Source organism: Anopheles maculipalpis, chromosome 2RL, assembly GCF_943734695.1.
Source record: "Anopheles maculipalpis chromosome 2RL, idAnoMacuDA_375_x, whole genome shotgun sequence".
Lineage (NCBI taxonomy): Eukaryota > Metazoa > Arthropoda > Insecta > Diptera > Culicidae > Anopheles > Anopheles maculipalpis.
In genome coordinates this window covers 64,213,335-64,234,589 of record NC_064871.1, presented here as the reverse complement: position 1 = coordinate 64,234,589, position 21,255 = coordinate 64,213,335, and the positions used below count along the sequence as shown (strand labels likewise).

Here is a 21,255-nt window from a genome sequence, read left to right as displayed (position 1 = left end):
CATTGAAAACATTGAAGGTCATTATTATAGATGATTATATTATTATAGATATAAAACTATCTGTGGGTGCGTGTGATGGGATGTACTATATTACCTGTTTCGTGCGGATTGTTGAAGCCATTGTCGGTAACATAAATTTGTGAGAAACTCAAGCTGCGGCGTGTGAGTGAGGCACGTAAACATTCACTGGAAATAATAATAATTTATTTGATATCTACTTGTGTATTATATTAGAAAAAAACTATGATTAGTCGGAACGTTGGTATTGTGTTTTAAATGTGAATACACTTTACTTATTGTTTGAAGCACAGTTTCAGCATAGAGTAGACCGATTTCTCTTAAAGCGATCAGTTGGGCTGTTAAAATTAATCCTTTTTCATCAAATAGACAATCAGTCTCCTTCGTCTCCTTTTTATGGTCAACAAATAACGAAATTTTTTAATTATGCCTCATGGTTATTAAATCTTTGCACAAAAAAATCACTTCAAGAGTGAAATAAAATGAAAAAATACGAACGAGCGAATGCTTAGCTTTTAATCTGTTCCAGACATTCCAGTCGACTTATTCGTAAAGGTACATTCTTGTTTATTCCTTCAAGAATGTCATCCTGCGAGACGGTAGCATATTGTTTGCTTTCCTTACCAGGAACGTCGGTCGGTGTGGTACCATTTGCGTTTTATGCGGTACTCAATGTTCTCATTTAATTTGCGCCACACTCTGTGTTAGTTGGTAAGCTTATGTGCTGCTGTGGCGTGGAAGCGTTACCAGTTTCAAGTGAAACGAACGAACGACTCGCCGGGGACTGGATAAGGGAAGCAAGTGTGTACGAGTTTTTAACCATGTATAAATTTATGAACCATCTAGCTGGGATTTTGAAAACTGTTTTTATACTCAATCTGTATACTGTGGTGGATGAAAATTACAGAAAAATGTAATTTTTGTTCTGCACATGTAGAACGTTAACGGCCGTTTCTTCATAAGTTTATTTTTACTCGTTTTATTTTTATTTGTAGGAATTAGGTCAAGCAAAATATTGGCCATTATTATTTATTACTTTCTTCCACCTTTCGGGTAAATCGCAGATTCCTTTTCGGAAAGATACGTTTTTCGACGGAATCCAGGTATCTAACCAATTCTGGATCTGTTCATAGGAGGAGACCTGAGGAGGGTCAGCCAATCCATGTGCCATGGATCGGAACATATGGAAATCCGATGGTGCCAGATCCGGTGAATACGGCGGGTGCGTTAAAACATCCCATTTGAGTGTATTAAGGTAGTTTTTCACAGGTTGCGCAACATGTGGCCGAGCATTGTCATGCAGCAGAATAACTTTGTCGTGACGTGATGAGAGTTCTGGCAGTTTTTCACGCAGTGCTCGGCTTAAACTCATCAATTGTTTTCGGTAGCTCCCGGTTACAGAAGTTCATAGTAGATGACGCCGAGCAGGTCCCACCAAATACGATGTTCGGTCGAGCTGATGAAGGTGGGATATGACCGAGGGATCCCCATGATTTTTTTCGCTTAGGATTGCTGAACAAAATCCACTTCTCGTCTCCCGTCACGATTCTGTGCAGGAACCCCTTTCTGTTATGCCGCTGGACCAGCAATTCACACATGTCTGAGTCTGCGTTCAATGTTCCTCGGCTTCAACTCGTGTCCATTTGCCCTTCGTGATGATATGGCCAGATGAGTTACACCAAGCACGGCTGCAAGCTCTTCTTACGTTTGACAGTGATATTCCTCCAGTAAAGCCGTCAATTATTCGTCGGCGAACGTTTTGGGCCTTCCTTCATGTTGAGCATCCTCCACCCACAACCAATCCCAACCCCTTGTTTCGCTTAGAGCAGCATAGCCGTAAACACTCGAAAGCTCTCGATGCGCTTCGGCTTCGCTCGAAACAAAAACAGCAACACTTTCCGCATATGGCGCTTATCCGGCTCAAAATCAGGCAATCAAGAACTAAAAACTTTTACCCGCGCAAAATAATCACTAATTTGTTTACAAAGTTTGATTATGTCATTCCCGAACTTGATTTATAACGTTTGTAAACGTAAAAATCGCGCCACGGTTCATAGTGGCCCCAAGGATTTCTGAACGACCGTTATTTATTTGCGGGCCTTGTACTTCAAATTTAAATTTAAAAAAACCCTATAATATGCTTCGTTGAAAATGGGGCAATCACATAGAGCAAAAAAAATCGTATACTTACGCAAGTCGTACTCCTTTGGTGGCCGGAATTAGAACGCCTGGATCATTGTGATCGCCCTCGAAGCAGACAGAGAAGTATTCGGAGCTGGAAACCTGTGCCAGTGGTTCGATGAGGCAAAGCGTTGTCAGTTGTGGATTTGATTGGCCATTTGATCATATTTTACAATACCACAGCACCGCACATTTTTCATTTCGACCCGTGTTTAAGAGAAAAAACAACAAAAAATGCAAGCATTAATCAGTAATTGTTATTTCGGTGTACTTTAAAATTATAGACACCATGGTTGTTTTAATGAAAATTTCAAAATTTAAACATAAACAAACTTTTTGCTATGTGTGGCTATAATCTTTGCTTTCTTAAAATTATGATAAGCATATTTAGATGGATTTGTTGGATGAATTTCAAAAAGTTATGTGAATTTTGAATTAAAAAACACACCGTGTATGTTCATTGCATTGTCCTGGAGTGACGCAATAATCGGTAAATAATTATTACATTTGCCAATATCACAAGAATGAGGAAAATTATTTTTTATCAAAAACTTGGTAAGGGAAAACAAAAGGTATTGTAACAAAGTTATAATATTTTATATATTTTTTTATAAATTATGCAATTTTAAATTATATTTTATATTGGTTTTGTTTATTGACAACAAGTTTGAGTAAAGGAATACTTCCAGATAAACTTTTTCATATTGGACCAAAGTTAAAAAAAAACCCAAACAATTTACCATAAGAAATCAGTCATAAATTACGAAGCAACATAAATATCAGTTCGTAGTTTCTTTGGTTAGTTACATTACATTAGCTTTAGTAAAAAGGTGTCTCGTTTAGTTTGTTTATTGAGTTTTTTATTTATTTCACAACGCAACCAATCCTAGCAAAAAGTACGAGAAACTACTATTCTTGCACTCGAAAAGATGGAAGAAAGATCATGCAACAGTTGCAATTTGATGGTTAAAGATAGTTTTCTTACGAAGAAGCTTAAATCCACATAGAAAATTTTGGAAAAGTTGTTATAGACTGTAATTACCAAATTTAGTTTAATTTTTGAAAACTTCACGCAAGTAATAACTTAACATATAACAAAATAATTGCTTACGAAATGTATAAAAAAGTGTAACATACTAATTTTTAGACATTTTATCGCACACCCAAAATAAAATATGGCCAAAAGTGGCCAAAAGTGGCCAAAAGTGGTGGAAAAATATCTTGGGGAATTACTTAACATCATCGTAATAGTCACAAATAAATGACCTAATTAAATCACCTAAATAGTGACCGAATGAGATTTTGGGTGAATACGAAGACTGGGAGACATCTTGGCGCTCTCTGCAAAGAAACACAACTCGTACTCACTTGGCTGCGCGTGAGAACCGGCTTCTTGCGTTCCCGGTGCAGGAAAGAGGAGGATTTCTTTTTCAGAGAAGATGACGTCGAACTGGTTCCGCTTAGCTTACTCGAATAGTTTTGGGTAGCCTTAGCGCAGGACGGTGACGAGAGCATACAGCACGTTCCAGGCCCTTGACATTCGTGGCCCTTGTCTGTGCTCTCCTGGTTTGGGCTGATTCGGGCGTCCACATCAGTGATGCAGATGCCGTCATTCGTCTGTTGGTGACGATGGCCCCCGTCCCCGTTGTCGTAGGCTGGATTGATGCATCCGCCGTCACTGTTGCTGATGTCGATCAGCGCACTGCCCGAGGTAACCGTCAGACAGACATCCTTAGGCGACACGGCATGGGTGGACGATCCACCAGACACGGTGTTACCGCCATACCCGGCAGAGCCGCTTGCGGATGCAATCGATGTATTGGACGTGTCGGAATTATCACTCTGTGCATCAGCAAGTGCAGTTGTGGTTTGAATGTGTCGACAGCATCGACCAATGAGGCCACCCAATTGTATCAAGTGCCGAGTGAGAAGCAATTAATGATATAAATGTTATCAAGCGGCAAACCAGCGAAGAGTGACTCAATGAGTAAACATAAACATCAAACAGTGGGAACACAATGAGAGAAAAAGGATACGTACATGAAAAAAAATGTTTTAGTTTACATACAATCAAGCAAAAAATGCAGAAGCCAAACAGAATACGAGAGAATAAACGTAATGTAGAAAAAGAGACAGAGAAAGAGAGAGAAAGAGAGAGGAAAATGTATGACGTATCCATTTAGTAAATTGATCACAAACCTTAAACATAAATCTACTCGACTAGAAGAACTACTCTTGTCATAAAAAAAAAAACACATTTTATACTACAAGTTACTATTATAACATACATGAATGCGAATTAATATTTAAGCACAAAGAGTAAAAATAATTAATTTTGTTCGCGTTGTGTCAATTAAAATTTAATTCATCTAAAACACGAATTGGTGGTGGATCAATAGTTAATTCGATTTGAAACAAAGTTAGTATGAAATGGTCTTTTCTCGGTTCTAAAGCTTTGGAATATTTACTTTCCATAAATATACACGAATTCACGTAAAAATGCACATAAAATCTCGTGCAACAATATTTCAAGTATGAAATAATAATAACTTCAGTTAGCTAAAAGTGCTTACAAATCGCCAATTTGCCTAACAAACCTCGAGAGCATTTCCTGTAAAGTAAAGTGAATAATAATAATTCTACGTAAACAATTATTATTGCATTATGCAACGTTAATCAGATAGCTATGGTCAATAACTAAGCCTTTGCTCGGAGTCTTAAACATTCCTCGCTTTGTGCGTCGCAACCACTTGGCTGTTACGACTCTGCGCCTTAACACTTATCCGATACGATACGTTGCTTTCCCTTTTAACTTATATGATTTTCAGTCACGCCACTCGTTGAACTCCGCTTTGGTCCTTCGTTTGGGCGGAACCAACTGTGGACGTGTGCTTTCCAACTGAAAAAAGTCCTTGAACATCATTACTGATTAATGCCTGATTACACGAAGTATTGGCCTACGCCTTCCGCTTTCTACAGCGGTAAGCCAGTGTGTAAAATGGTGACCGAAGAATAAGGTCTCAGCTATGTGGAGCAGCATGAAAAATACTACAATGCCAGCCCAACGCCAACCTTAGTGCGCTGTTGTATGTCGCGTTGCGTGGTGACGTATGCCGTTGAAGGCCAATTCCATCAAGGTTGAAGAGTGTTTAAAAATAACTCATCACTATGCAATGAAAAGGACCTCTTTGCGGGAAGCGAAGGCAAAGGGAACGAGGTCAGATCATTGGTTCGTGGTTTGGTACGGTACGAGATGATGTAGTAAAGAATTTTGGAGTGAAATTCTTTCACTCCAAACGCTTGAAACATGAACTTGAAAGAGAAAGCTCTTTCAAGTTTTTAACTTTAGTGAGCTAATGTATGGCGAAGGTATATTCAGCAATAGATTTATCGTTTTATTATATCGATCGTATTATCGTTGGTAGAAAAAGCTAATTTTTTAAAACTGTTATAGTGAAACTTTGATTATAACTCGTTAAAACAGATGGGGTATCTATCTGCTAAAATTCATCCAGGAATGAAGGGGATCGTTCAGAATCTAATTTACTGCAACTCATCTATGATAACGTCGTCACGCATGCTTACATTTTATGAGCTTGGTGCACTTTATGATAAAGAAAAAGTAGAATATCTCTTGAAGTGCTTGTGGGAAAGAGCATTTGAGGATCTCACTGACGGACACTAGGCTGTCACGTCACAAGGATGATACCAAACCAGCCAGCAAGATTTTAAAGATGCTTATGGTCTATATGGTCTTCGAAGCACCAGACAGTGCCAACTTGATGGAACATATGCGGTTAAGAAAAGATTAACATGAAATGATATCACTAGCACACAGGACACAGTTTCAAGGCATAACAAAATGTAACAATACCCGAGCGTGGTGTTCATAATTGAAGTAAATTTATGTATTTACACAACAAGCGAGTACGTGATGAAAATAGAATTGCTTCAAACGTGACTCATGCTTAAAATAACAACACGTACTTCGGTATGATTGGTTGGCCAAAACTTTGCCAATTCTATATTCTACTTGTGTGCACTTATTTACAGTTAATTCGGCTACTGAGTTACTTCATTTTTGAAATTGTTATCTATATTTAGCAAGCTCAAAATAACCAACACTAGGAATAATGGGTAGCGTAAAAATTTCTGAAGCAAAGCAACACAACTACATGCATCATCCATGCAACCCACACTTGTACAGAAAACAAAACACGAATCTACAGTAAACTCCACTGATAATTACCTTTCTTATATGTGAATCGTTTGTGATAATCGTCGGTGTCGTGGCTTGACGCTCGATCTCATCCAGGTGGGTAAGGCTCAAAGATTTCATCTGTTGTCCGTACGACCGGTGTTCAGCCGGTGTTCAGCGCAGAGGGTGTGGTATGACATTAGAATGACAGGTGGATGGAGCAGCAGCAGCAGAATAAATGGAAGGATGGAAAAAAGAGAGAAAACAAACAAGAAACATTAGAGATAATGTAGATCATTCCAACGCACTTTACAAATATTTCCCGAAGTCATCAATCACGGGTCGCCTGCTTTTGCGCATATTTTCACCATCCCCATTTCACCTTGCACCGGCTGGTTGGAGGAGGTGCTTTGCATGGATTTACTGTTCACCATCTGGTTGGCGTAGCATGCTAATCTTCAAAAGAAAAACATATCGTGGCAAAAATCCCCGCTTCAGAAATTAGAAACCGTAACCTTTGCCTCGTTCGTTCATTAAATAGAAACAGATTAAATACCAATGGATGGTATTTGGGGTGGATGGCAACTTTGGGAATTATCAGAAATGGGTGTGGAGTGAAAATTTTCGCAACAACCGTATTCATTAATGTCAGACCCGATTCGTATCGTTGCGGAAATAGCTGTTTGAAATATTGTGTCCAAAATCATCTTTCCAATCCGCAAGACAACATTAAGCGGGAATGTTCTCTCGTGCCACGTGGAGAAAGATAACCAGGATTACTTTTCCAAAAAAAAGTTATGGTAATTATTGTTTCAGCATTTTGTTTCTCAGCTTTTTTTTTGGAGCTGAAGGCTTCGAACGGCACGAAGTCTCAAGGAGGAAAAGAAGAAAATGTTACGGACCACACAAACATCCAAAGACGGATGCTAATTGGGCCTACAAAACAACGCTAAATGAGAAATCTTATCACATTAAACAAAACGCGAAAGAAACGTCGACTTTATCCTAATCATCTGTCAGGAATGTAAAATGGAAAGTTTCTTTTATCTCGCGCAGTTTGAACATGTGATCGAGAAAAAAAAAGTGAAAGCGGAAAAAATAAATGTTTCGTTTGCGAGGCGGAAAGGTCAAATAAGCACTTTTTTTTCAGTAACAGCCAACAGTAATGGCCATAAGAAAAGGGAAAAATAAATATCGTTGTAAAAAAAACATTTCTGGTTGATTAAGATGGAGAAAATACAAATAGAGAAAATGAAGAAGATAACCTGTCAAAAGAAGAGTATGAACGTTTTGGAAAATAAGTAAGAAATACGTTAGTAAGAGATATAAATAACTAGGATCTTGAAGCAGTTAGAAGATTGATGACGCTTTTTGCAAGATAGAAGACAAGCATTAAGGTATATTTGTTCATCACGAAAAATTCTACAGCGCTGTTATCAGAGATGCGGTATGAATCAGCATTAGAAATTAAATGAACTGTTTTTACTTGCAACTATACATTCAAAAATTGGTAAAGCGAACATAATCGATATGCGTAATTCGCATTTTATGCTGTTAGCAGCACGTTACCGATAAAAATGTCGAGAGAAGAAAAAAAAACATAATTTAGGCAAAGTCTGCTCGATATCGGAGGAAACAGATGCCAAAACGATGTAGCTGTCCTATGCTTTTTACGAAATATTTATGCTGCCTGTACGGGAAGTCAACAGCCCAACATCACCGCTGGAATGCGAAACCTGGGAGCGTCGTGGAGCAGACAAAGAAACGTAACGAAGGATCCGTTTGCCTGCCCTTAGGGTGCTGCAACAATTTATGGCAGCCGAGCGCCGTTTGACGACGAAAATGTGTTATTAATGAAATTCATTGTGATTTTCAACGGTAAAATGCTTCGCCTTCTGTTAATCGTGCACACAGCAATGTAGCGCACGGAAGCTAGTGGAGCCGAGAAGAATGTCTAAAAAACCGGGGACATACCGGAGAAGTCCTTCAGGAGTATGTATTCGGCAGGAGGCGTTCCACCAGAAAAAGGGAAAATGGGCATGGGGATGAAAGGCGAGTTTGGTCGGAGGTCTCGAGCCGCGCGTCAAGTCAAATGAAAGGTAAACGATGCGTAGTGGAATAATGCGAAGGCGAAGAAAAAGTAGGCAACCCGCGGTGGGTCGGGTCGTTGGCGGGAGAATGTTTTCCAGAAATAAATTCAAATTGAAAAATGACAACCTTGCACCGCGGGTTGTCTAGAACCGAACCGAAACGAAGACATCGCGAGTAAGAAAAGCCATCCCGGCAAGCGATGAGTAAATACAATTCCGGAACGATTTTCGTTACCGTTCAATAAGGAGCGGCGAATTGCTCGTTAGACTCGTGACAGCCAAACGATGTACGAAGCAAGCGCATAAAGCACCACCAATTGCAAGAATTGATTTGACGACGCACTGCCAGATGTGTTCCATGGACGGGATGGATAATTTAGCTTACGGTGTACTGTGTACTGGAAATTGTGTGTCGTCAAAGCAGCTGTTTTTTCACCCAAAAAACATGATTAATAACGTGATGCTATTAAACGATTATGGTGCGCTATTGATAATAGTGCGTTTAATCGATTGCTAACATTTGTGGATCAATGGGTGAATAATCATATTTCACAGCTCGATGTACACTACGATGCAGGCAAGAGTATTTTAAATTTCGTTTTTACTTTAAGACCAATTGGCATCATGTTAGTATCATACATAATTTATTGCTTTGTTTAAATGGCAGAAAGTCAGCTAGAAATTGATGTTACTGTTTTGTTTTATTAGCTTTAGATTAATTTTTTTAAGAATGATCGACAAATAAATAGTAAAGCAGGAATCAAGAACCGAGCGCCGGTACAATGGTGGTGCTGGCTAGAGAACAGCCTCATACAAATCATTTGAACAACTTCGAGGAGGATAACGAAGCTATTGTAGTGCCTTAAAATTATTTATTTCAACAACTTGCAACAATTCCATTAATTTCTGAAATAATGGCATAGCCTAGCAAGAAAGGTTGTGAAACAAGTTGAAATAGGCATGGCGCATGGTACTTTGCTGCTTTCTTAAGTTAATTGCGTACTTGACCGCAGCTTGAGAGGCTGTGGGAATGCATATCATCAACCATTTGAAGCTGTTAGAACAGGTAACTTAAGACCCATTGTGAGGCCTTGTTTAGAGGAGGGATGTTTGACAGTATGCGCGTACGTTGATCTAGGGTTTGGATCCTCGTATTTGTCATGGTGCGCAGGTAGCTGTTGAAATTGTCCGGGTAAAACGGGTAAATCTCCCTTCTACGTATTTACTTTGTGTTGTCCACCAAATAACAATTTGCTTTACCTTTCTTTACCAATAAAACGCTTTCTAGCTACACATGATTGGAGTTTTCTTAGAGTAATATTTGAAATTACAAGACGCTTTGGAACGTTCACGGAAAGTGCACGTTTTACAAACCCACAAGGTCACCAAGGTAGCCACAAATCCATACAAATACAATACCACAATACCAAAAGTTCGAAAACTGCAATCATGGAGGCGCATGGTGTTTTGTAAGTATGATCACACTTATCTAGGTTTCAATATCCGTTTGAGGTGATGTAAATTAAAAAAAGGGTTTTTTGTTTTTATTTATGCATGTATTTTGTATGAATGAATAGGATAATTTCACAGGAAGAGAGAAAAATTACTTGTTTGAAGTAAAATGGAATGATCCATTTTACTTCAAACAAGTAGTTAGAAGTAAGTAGTAAGTCAGTAGTGCTCTAATGTTTTGTGATAGAGGATTTCTGTTCGGCAAAACCCATACCAAATCTAAATTTAAATAAATAAAAAATAATTCACTCGACACATTTGAGGACTTAATAAACGTTTTGGACTGCATAATGGAGCCGCATGGTAGTTTATAAGTAAGACAATAAATTTTCTTTAAATGACGATACTCCTGTTGATATTTCTTATTAGAATCAGTCGTCTATTGTATGCTACTAAATTCATGACTTAATTCAATGAACAAAAATACGATATAAACTGTACTACATATTTTACTTTCCATTATGAGAATTGTCTAGAAATTACAATGTTCTTGGAGACTTATACCTGCCAAGGTTGTCTAGGTTGACTATCCTGTTACACCAAATGATCTGACCGTGTCAGAATGTCAGCATCAACTTCAATACAGGTATGATAGTTTTATATGCAAACAAATGGTCAGACTGAGTAAATTATTAATTAATTCAATTGTAATAATAAAAACCGAGCATTCCCGGGATAAGACGAAATAAATAAGGAGAAAATGTCCCGTTAACCTAGTTTATAAAACACTGTCAACACATGTCTTGTTGATAATATAGCGCAAGCCGTTTTACCTAAAATAAATATTTACTTTATGTATTTATTTATTTTACGTATGACAGCATGCGTCGTATCGTTAACACCGCATGTGTTGACTGTTTTTATAAATTTGATTACCGGTGCAATGTCTTTGTGTTTTATTTTTTATTTTATTTATTTACAATTGATTATGACAGTCCAGTGCCGTATTGTCAACACCGCTTGTGTTGAATAAATTATATGATCTTATTGGTAAGGCATTTCCTCCTTATTCTTTGCCTTATCCCGGGCACACTCGGTTGCCTTTCTGTTTTACTTGAAATATTTTTTTTCATTTCATTCATTTTCATAATGACGATATAAAATTACAAGAAATAAATATATAAATAAATTATTACAATAAACTACATACATATGATTTTTAAAATAAACTTACAATAGTATTGAAAATTAAAAAAAAATCACGTGTCCTTAAAATAAAATGAGTAAAATATGAAATATACACACTAGCATCCTACCAACTCTTACCTGTAACTTTGATGGAGGCGATACAACCAAACATATTTTCATGGTCGTCTTGAGAAAATCGTCCCGCTTTTTACGCACACTACTAACCACGTTCTCCGCCGTTCGTTCGTTGTTCTGCAATCCATTTCCATTCCCGTCTGTTGGTGTTTTATTGCAACAAGAAGAAGCTTCCGGCTTTACCAGAGGCATCCCAGCAGGTATCACGCTACCGAAAGTCATGGAAGGTAGCTCCGCATTTTTATCACTCGCACTTAGCGGTGCTGGTGTGGGTGGTGTAACGTAACACGTTCCGGTAATGATCGAAGATGTTACTGCTGCCGGCGATGGTGCGTTACAGTGTGTCGTCAGTGATGTTGGATCGATGGACGGATGATTGCTAGCCGAGGTGCCTATGTTTGCCGGAGTAACGGTACCGCCGGACTGTATCTGTGATAGTCGCGGTGGCACCGGTGGTCCCTGCGGTGAAGCCAGTGCCCGTGACGGTGAGCTTTGTGTCGTTTGCTGCAACGGCGAAGTTGATTTGAGCATCAATGATCGAGTCCGTTTTGCACCGGAACTCACAAATGATGTTATGGCGGTTGATGAGTTGCTACTACAGATGGGTGCAGCACCAGTCGGTCGGTCAGTTGGCGATGTGGCTGACGGAGAACCGGAAGATGTTGGTGAATTTTTTAAGCAACATCCCGAAATGTTGTTAAAGTTGAGTATAAAAGGATTATTGCTTCGTTGGTCCACAGGTTTGGAGTTAAGCGCGGTTGACTGATGTTGCTGATGAGTGGTGTTTGTTGGACGTGCCACTACCGTTCCCGCGTTGGACGATAATGGATCAACGTTTGTGTAGTGTGAGTAGTGCGATGAACCATAACTTGCTTTGCGAAATAATGGTGCCTGATAGTTGGTGACTGGTGAGGCTGGCTGTGTTTGTGGAGATTGCTGCCGCTGCAACTGCTGCGTTTGTTGTTGTTGATGATGCTGCTGCTGCTGCTGCTGCTGTTGCTGCTGTTGTTGACGTTGTATAAACTGTTGCGTTGTGCTAGATATGCGGCTAAACTGATGATAAATCTGATACTTTGGCGGTGACTGAGCGGCCGTCTGGTCGAAGCTTCGGCTTAAATTTTGCGGTAATATTAAACTAAACGCTGTGGCAGCATTATTGCTGAGCGGGTTCGCTACATTTACAAACGCAGTGTCGTTTTTCACCGTCATCGGGGCATCCTCGTCCGGCAGAGCTTGGGTTGGAGAAAGCAGCATCGACAGCGATGATGGTACATTAGGTGACGAAGTTGACGCAGGGGGCGGTGGTGGTGGTGGTGGCGGCAATGGTGGAGGCGGTAATGGAAGGGACGGATGTGGCTGACTGGTTGAATGCATATTACGCTCCGGTGGTACCGGATAGGCATCGCAAACAGGCGATATCTGCTCGATGCTACGCACCAGCGTTCGTTGTTTGATACTTTCGTTGCGACTTTGAACGTTGTCATCCATCATAGGTGGTAAGGTGTTGGTGCGGATTGCTTTGATATTGCCACTCTTCGCTACTAAACACCGTCCCGTGGATAATGTGACAGACTCCCGCCCCAGGGAAGCTTGGAAGGGAGTGTGCAGGTGTATTATTTCAGCACATTTGACCACCGTGTCGAACGTTTCGGATTATCGCGCAGCATCCAGTAGAGCGATGTTGCCATTTCACTCCGGTCTGGATCGGTTGGCACCTGACAACCCGGACATCTATGGTATGTTGCGTATTTTGGGTCTAGCTGTATCCGCTTCGATAAAAGCACACACGCTTCCGGTGGCTCGCAGTGCGAAACGTTTTCATTCCGCTGTAATCGTGCCGAGGCTAGCGTTTCACTTTCCAGCTGTGAAGAATTGTGTTTTATAAATTATACACAGAACGCATTAAGCAACATGTAGAAAAGTTGGTTTTGCCATGTAATGTTTTGCCGTACTATTAACTTATAAAACATTTCATTTATACTGTACGATGAGTTGTAAAGGTAATGTTGTTTAGGTAAAGTTTCCTAAACTGACTTTAATGTTTCTTCTTCTTTTCGTTATTTATAGAAATTGATAGTATCGGGCGAGAAATCGCCCGATACTATCAATTTAACTTTACAAATTATATTCGATAGTTATATCAAATATATTGGAATCACGAACCCAATCTGGTTAGAGATTGAATTTGAATTATGTTATTAATTTTATTATTTCTATCTCGACATTTGCCACGAACCAACTCTCCCCCACCCCCTCTCTTTCTCTCTCTCTCTCTCTCTACCATTTTGATCAATAAACTTAATAGCAGGAAACCAATTTCGACTGCCACAGCAAGTCTACGAAGAATGCGAATTTAATTCAAACTTCATGGAGCAATTTAATTTTAATTAGACGAGATGGGCACAATGTTCGCAGAAACAAAAATAAAAAAAACACACGAAAAATATATATATGCACAACCTTCTTCTTGGCATACAATGTGCCATAAAAATGTAACGTTTCAAAATTGAATGTTTGTTGATTACGAAATAATTTAACTCCCCAATGAATTGTGAGATAATTTCACGGTGATGATTCGGATTGGTAGAATCTCTGCGAAACTACAAGCTGAAAATTTGCTTTCGCGCCGTACAGTTTTCAACTGTTTATTCCAATTCATTCTCACTGAGACTTAGAGAGTTTGTTTGAAAAATTCATTATCATATCAATTATAATTCTGCACACAATCGACAGAGCTTATAATGTCTTGCTAGCATTTGGTTTTCATATTGGTTAGAGATTAAAAACAGTGATATGGGTCCTAGTTTGTCAATCAAACGGGATGCTTTAATGCAAGAAAAACAGCTTAATGGATCTGTAATTAGAAGCAGAACACTTTCTATGAAGTTGCTCTAGCAAAACGTAAGTGTAATTCGAAATTAGGTTAAATTGTATTATTTTCTTCCACTTCTCCTCCGATATTGTCTATGTTATCTTTGACGTACGAACAAGTCTCATAAACATTGATTAGAACATTGATATGCCGTTACTGTTCAGCATCAGGATAAATAATAAATATCGCAAACGAATTTATTGGTATTGATTATGGGGACGGTTTTATGGATGGATTCACGGTCTCCTGTATGGAGAAAATGATGATTGATTGCCAAATATGATCGCAACCGTGAGGCATCGAGAAATGAGATCGTTGGTTTTCTGTTTAAACGCCCATCGAAGACGCTAGATTGAGGAAGCACCCACGAACTATAGGAACTATTCCAGAGAAAACTACCATCACGTTGATAAGAAGCTGCTCGCTCTCGACCTACACACAAGCCTATAAATGTGCCCAGCCTCGAAGAATCCTATTATTTGTTTTGTAAATGAAGTACTGAAAGCAGACGGTAATGGATGGATGCAGAAGTCGGATGTTGCGAGCGGCAGCAACCGGAACCAGTGCTTGTTATGGAATCGGTTTATTTTTTTGCGCTGTGCTGCTCGTTAGTAAAGTGAGTCTTGCCCAGACCGGGCTTGAAACGAGGGTACATAAATGCATAGATGCAATTGCGCAAGGATTACAGCTACGGGCAACAAATCGTTCGATGTTTGAAGCCTTTGGAAGGCTTTCCTTGAAAGAAAACCCGCAAACGATGGAAGGCTGGTAATAAAACATTTATAAGCGTCATACATAATGTATCTGTTGATTTGTCCGATGGAGAATGGAAAAGCATTTTTATTGCTTGTTTTGTGAGTTTTTTTTTGTTTTGTTTTTGTTTTCTTCTGTGCCATAAATATTGTACAATCAAACGAAGCTGTTTGAGTTCAGCAGGGTTCAGCAAAGTTTGTATGCATCATGGCGCTATTGTGCAATCTGGCGAAGGTTTCTTAAGGGAGAAAATGGATAAAAAGTGTTTTTTTTTCTATTTTCAATGCTCGTGAGACAAAAAGACATAGCGCTATTTGAAAACATTGTAACCATTTTTAGCCACTCTTCACGAGAATATTTGAATATGTATTTAAAAATAGATAGAATTTAACGATTTTTCATTCGCTGACACTGTGTCATAGCTATCCACTCAACTTAACATACGTACAAACTAATACAACGTAGTTTAACGGTGGTCCGGATGTCGAATCCCATCCGGACCCTTTCCCAGCAGCAAAGATTGACGATTCGGCTACATGGAATAAATAAATCTAGTAGCCCATTAGCAGATTCGCATGATCCTGCAGGTGTTTAAGCCAACAAAAAGAAGAAGTTATACGACAGTTTCTCTGATCCGGAGCACGACGAAAATGTCTAACAGAAAATAGATTTCAACAACCCAACAGTGTCCTGAAGGCTCTTGAAATACAGCTAAAGCAGACGAAGAACACTGAAGTATCCACATAGGTTAGTGGATTTATCGTAGTGAAAATTGAATGCAAGTGTCAGAACATCCATTTAGAAGGTGTAGCATAGCTTCAACAATGAAAACTCGCTGCCCAACGTGTGCTTTTGGAAATTTTCTTACCACGAGTAGGTACGGTTTCGGCTCAAACGACTTTCAGGTACCTTAAGCAGTTACAAACTCTATCAAAAGTAATCTGTTTTATCATTCTGTAATCTATGTAGATTGGGACCGGTGGTGTAGGTTGAGCCGCTCTTTACACGACAGGACCAGGGTTCAAATCCTATCCGGATCCCCCCCCCCCCCCCCCCCCCCATCGACCTCAAAGGTTGTTAAGCCGCGAAGAAGAATCTGTGTTCATAAAGAATCAATTGAACGTGAAGGATTAGAAAGAGTTGTAAGTATGAAAAATGACTTTATTTGTAATCAGCCATTAATAATGTGCAAACTAATTTCCTATTTTAAGAATCTTCTAACATACAATTGAAGTTTAACTCAAACTATTTGTATGCTGTAGTCATAATTTTATTGCTTTCAAAAGAACAATACTAAAGAAACGCTATCTTTTTTACCAATAAATATGTTTAAATAATATCTTTTCTGTTATACGAAACTGTTATATTAGAAACATACCAAAAATGTACGTCTGCTAAGACCGAATAAATAGGAAAAGTGTAATGTTCCTGCCTCTGTTCATACCACCGCTCTGGGACAAGATTCTTTATGTCGTGGTGTTAATTGTGTCACAGTTTTACAGAAATCAGCGATAATTTGTTGAGCACCACTTTCCGGAGCTGTTTTCGATTTGTCCGCCCGTGCTCCAGCTTGTTTAGTTTTAATCAAACCGACTTAATTGGGAGCCTGTAATCAGGGTGATAAGTTAGCACTTCTGGTGAATGAGTATCCTAACGTTGATGGTAAACGTTCCTTGGAGCCCGGAGAAAATCAAGCGCTTCGGAAGAGCTTAAACCTTGCCGCACCTTAGTTGACAATAAATTAGTCCCACTTCTCGAGGAGGTCTCCATTTTCTCATCTTCCTGGGGAAGACGCTGGCACCGGTGTCAGGTTCTCTCGGATGAAAATTGTCATTCCATTCGGTATCGTGCACCGGTTACGAACAGCTACGGCTATGAACTCGATCGACGTTTGCTTACGAAGCACCAAAACGAGTAACGAGACGCTACAGCCGGATGAAGATATTCGTACGAGAATTTACAGCTATTATTCCCACTTGACATCAAGGATTAACTACGTCGCCTTTAGGTTTCCTTGATTTTTGCCATGCCCGAGCGACGACAGAACGAGCAAATCGGCTGAGTGCGTATACAAACAAAACTAATTTGCGGTTGTTGGTCCAACGTATTTGCCTAAAACGAATTCACAACTGGTTTGTTTTGTGGACCTTTACCTACAGGAGTGATTTCCATCGTTTAATGTGACCGTGTCGCATTAAACGGTATAACGGGTAACCTTTCGACAATGTACAGAAATTATTCTTCTTCTTTAGCATTACCATTGCCACCCCTGGTGGGTTTAGTCTCCGCGCTTTCGTGACTTTTTATGCACCAAAAGAACTGGGTGAACATTTATGCGGACGGGAGATCTTTCTTGGTGGTATAAGTCGATAGGCCATGTAACAAACTGGCACCTTTGTATCTAAAACACTTGGCAACCGTATTGATTGTAAGGAAATTTGTAAATGATTGCTCTTGAATTCTGTTACCATGAAAATAGCTATAACCTAAGCTAAACTTTACTAACGTTGTCGGAATATGACGCGGGAGAAGACGATAAAGCACTTTAAAGGAAAGGAATTGTGCAAACGAAAAAATCGATATCCTCAGCCGTCCTTCAAAGTGGTTTAAATATTGATTCATCTTCATCAACCATCTCCTGTGAGTGATGGCCAATTTCCGAAAATCAAATGCAATGTTTCAAAAGGAAGTGTTTGTTCATTAGTTTACAAGCTTTCTCATTCCGCTGCGGTTTATAGACATATGTTATTTGTTTCAGAAAAATTGTTGGAGATGAAAATGTGTAATAAACCCTTATATTGAAGCTTTTGAAAAAGCAATTGCTTGGGAGATTTTTGTGGTTAAAACAAAAAACAAAAAAAACTTGATAGCCACATTTTGTCAAAAAAAGAAAATATTTTGTAAAATATGTTTACACAAAAGTCATTTTCGTATATTGTGTACGATATGAAGTATTATATCTTCTTCTTGTCCTTGGCTTAACGCCTTTATAGTCACCGATTAGGACAGTCAGTTTTCACTACGGGGGAACATTCCAGATGGGATTTGGATCTCGGGCCTGCCGTATGATGATTGATGTCGCCTTCACCACCGGACCGCACCTAGTATGTCCTGGTTAGTAATTAGCATGTCTCTTCTGCCCTCTCTTAACTAGAGTTGGTTTAGGTTTTGGTTAAATCTCGACTAAAGCGTAAATTTTACATCCCTTGTGGCAAGAAATTCAGTTCCTTGCTTGTTCACTTGTTCAAATAATAATATTAGGCTAAATTCTTTTGATATTTTTCATTTCTCATACTAGTGATTTAATGGCTTTATTCGGAGTGCAAGATAAGTTAAGCCCAAGATTAACTGTAATTTTATCCATGACATTTCAACGATATCAGCAGCCTAGAACGTGTCAAAATAAAAGACAAAAGCAAAAGCTCAATAAAGCAATAACTCATAAGGGTCAAGCAGAGTTTAATTAAAGCACATTCACTCTTTGCCCTGGTTTCGCCCCGATTCCCTCTTGAGGATGCATGTGGCGTCGTTAAATTGTGAGCCACTGAAATGAAGAAATTAATTTGATGCACTGGAAGCAGAGACAAGTGGATCATCCATCCATCCCCACCAGGATCCATTGCGTAGTTCTTTGGCAAGGCATAATTGCCATAAATGACCTTAGGGATAATTTTTCCTCGGATGTCCACGTTGTTGACAGTCGGACATCAAGGATTCAATGCTGTTGTTTGGTATGCCGGGAATGAAAACTCTTTCAGGCTGGGACTGCAAAAAGGAGTAGAAAAATGTAACCGGATACTCTCACTGTACCGCTCGTTTGGTTCGTTATTAAAAGGTTCATTTCAGTTTTGAAATGAATTATGTTACTAGCAACAACATCTAGGTCAAATAATCGTGGAAATAACACTTAATAAATAGATAATTAATAAAACATTTTACAGCACATAGATACTGAAGCATGTTTTATGTTTTTTGTTTTATAATAAAATAAGCTTTATCCAAATCCTCAACAGTGCTACACAGACGGATCCTCTTCGGAGGCGGGCACGGGCTTCAGTGTATTTAACACATGCACCGAAGGTTTCCACAAGCGTAGACAGCTTATATAGGTAGCTGAGCTGGCTGCTATTTTTTACGCTCTGCTCATTATAAGCGCGAGTCCTACGGACCAGTATTTTATATTTACTGATAGCCTCAGCGCTGCCGAAGCACTGAAATCCGTCGAGGCATTAAAGAGCTTTGATTACTTTATACAGAAAATACTGGATATTCTAAGCTCTTTGTTCAATAAAGCATTCAAAATATCGCTTATATGGCTGCCTGCTCATTGCGGGATCCCCGGCAATGAAAAATCCTTGGCCAAAAAGTCCTTTGCCAAACGAGGTGCTTCCGATGGCAGAATTTTTGAAAGGTCGATTCCTCCTCGATTGGAGTTCGACGTGGCTAGACCCGGACTCTCAGCAGCCGTTCGGGCATCTGGAAGATCCCCGGCGGTTCCGATGCGCGATATCCTGGGACAGAAGGACTACGAATATGCGTGGATTTTTTTCGACTGCGCCAAATGGGAATCGTCCTTTGATCCCTTCCCCTCTCCCTTTCCGTAGATTATACGCACTATCGTCTTATTAGTGGATTGTAGTTGCATGTTCGCAACGGTGGAGTCGACATGCGCCGGTCGCTATTTCGGCCCCAGAATCGATAAAAGTTGCTTTAGGAGATCTGAGATCGTAACTGGCGGCCTTGTTGTTGGCGGGATGTCTGTGTTCGATTCTGCAGTAACCTTACAAGGTTATTGTGGCTGTCGGCTCCATGCGTTTTGCAATTGCAATTGCAATTGAATTAAGTTTGCACGACGTGTAGTTGTGACTGGCGGCTTTACTGTTGGCGGAATGCATGAGTTGGATGTTGTTGTAGCTACACAAAGTTGTAGTGGCTTTCGGACTCGTGCGTTCTACCGATGGTGGGCCCGCCAGGTATAACATCCAAATGCTGGCAACTATCCTAATCTACAACAAAGGGGGTTTACTTAGGAGCCAATTGTTAGTCTCAACGGCACGTTGCTCCAAAGAGGCGCCAACCCCTTAGCAGACATAGAGGGGACAACTTTGGAACCATACCTGGCAGCAACAACATCCACAGCCGAGCTCACCCGGTATAAGGTGCACTTGAATTGAGGGAGAAGGAAATGTCTACCCTCAAAAAAGGATATAAGTTTAATGAATTGTTAAGCTAGATATAAAATTAGATTTTAAGGAATACGGCCTGGCCGTCATTACGAAATAATAACAAATAAAATAAGCTTAAGCTAAGTTTTCGCTTAAGCTAAGTTAAATTAAGTTTTCGTTAAACAACATCAAAGTTGTATTTTATATGAAGAAATCCAATCATGATTTGAATTTCACAAAACATGCTGTTTAACTTAAATTCTTGATCGCCGTAGGTAAAACGTCCATTAATCCGTTTGCTGTACTGTAAGTGAACCTGCTATTCGTGTGACAAACACAAACTTCCAGCGCTGCTTAATCGTTTGATGTTGGCATTATCCATTTTCTTCTTCCACAATAATCTTGTAAACTTCGACTTTGTGGCCATACAATTACAGTATCCTGATGACTGTGTGATTTAAAATTGCAAGAAATTACCTTCTTAAACAGAGCCCTTATGATCTACAGAGAAAGGCATAGAAGAAAAAAATAAAACTGAACCGTGTCCAAGGGTGAAACTTTTGGTTGAAAATCGAACACGGGTAATTATATCCTGAACGCGAGGGCCGACACCAAGGTAATGATGGGTCTAGTGGTTTCGAAATAAGCTGCAAAGTTGTGGGGGGAAAAAAAAACTTTGGTAATTTCGGTACTCGATCAAACGCCGATTGCCGCCTGGTGCCTGGAGATACCGAGAAGTAAAGCACATGAGAAGTAATAAGCGGTAAAAGTTTTCATGGCAATGAACAAGGTAGCAATAAAATCAAAATCATTATTTATGCTGTACCAAATGCCTTGAGTGTAATGGGCAAGGTTTTGATAGTACAGTGTGATTTTACTTTACACCTTAATAGGATTGGGTGTTTATGCCGTAAATAGAAGAACTTATGATCCGTGAAAACGATACCAGGTCCAGGAGAAAGCTACTATATTTTATCTTACAATAATAAACATTTTACAGGAACAGGACCAGACCATACGAATCACCTACACAAAATTTAATTTTGACGATAGTTTTGCGAATATTAACTCCTAGATTTGGTGTTAAGTTTGGTGTTACTAGATTCTAAATGAATGTCACATAGTTGCTGAATTAAATAGAATTTATGACATTTATCTGGCCTAAAACACTCCCTGCTTTGGTATCAAAATAAAAAATTAAAT

At 39.4% G+C, this 21,255-nt stretch overlaps 2 protein-coding genes across 2 annotated transcripts in view; one reads left to right on the top strand and one right to left on the bottom strand.

Moving 5' to 3' along the window:
• The window catches only part of LOC126568754 (pleckstrin homology domain-containing family G member 5), an 80,979-nt gene that overhangs the window by 9,941 nt on the left and 49,783 nt on the right, over positions 1-21,255 (bottom strand). Inside the window, exons 2-5 of the mRNA XM_050225357.1 lie at positions 6,449-6,538; positions 3,568-4,041; positions 2,210-2,301; positions 95-186 (exon numbers count right to left, since the gene is read on the bottom strand). Coding sequence (XP_050081314.1) covers positions 95-186; positions 2,210-2,301; positions 3,568-4,041; positions 6,449-6,538 — 748 coding nt within the window. The remainder of the gene's footprint in view (positions 1-94; positions 187-2,209; positions 2,302-3,567; positions 4,042-6,448; positions 6,539-21,255) is intronic.
• LOC126556358 (protein snakeskin) overlaps positions 1-21,255 on the top strand; it is a 227,264-nt gene that overhangs the window by 162,105 nt on the left and 43,904 nt on the right. The window lies entirely within an intron of this gene.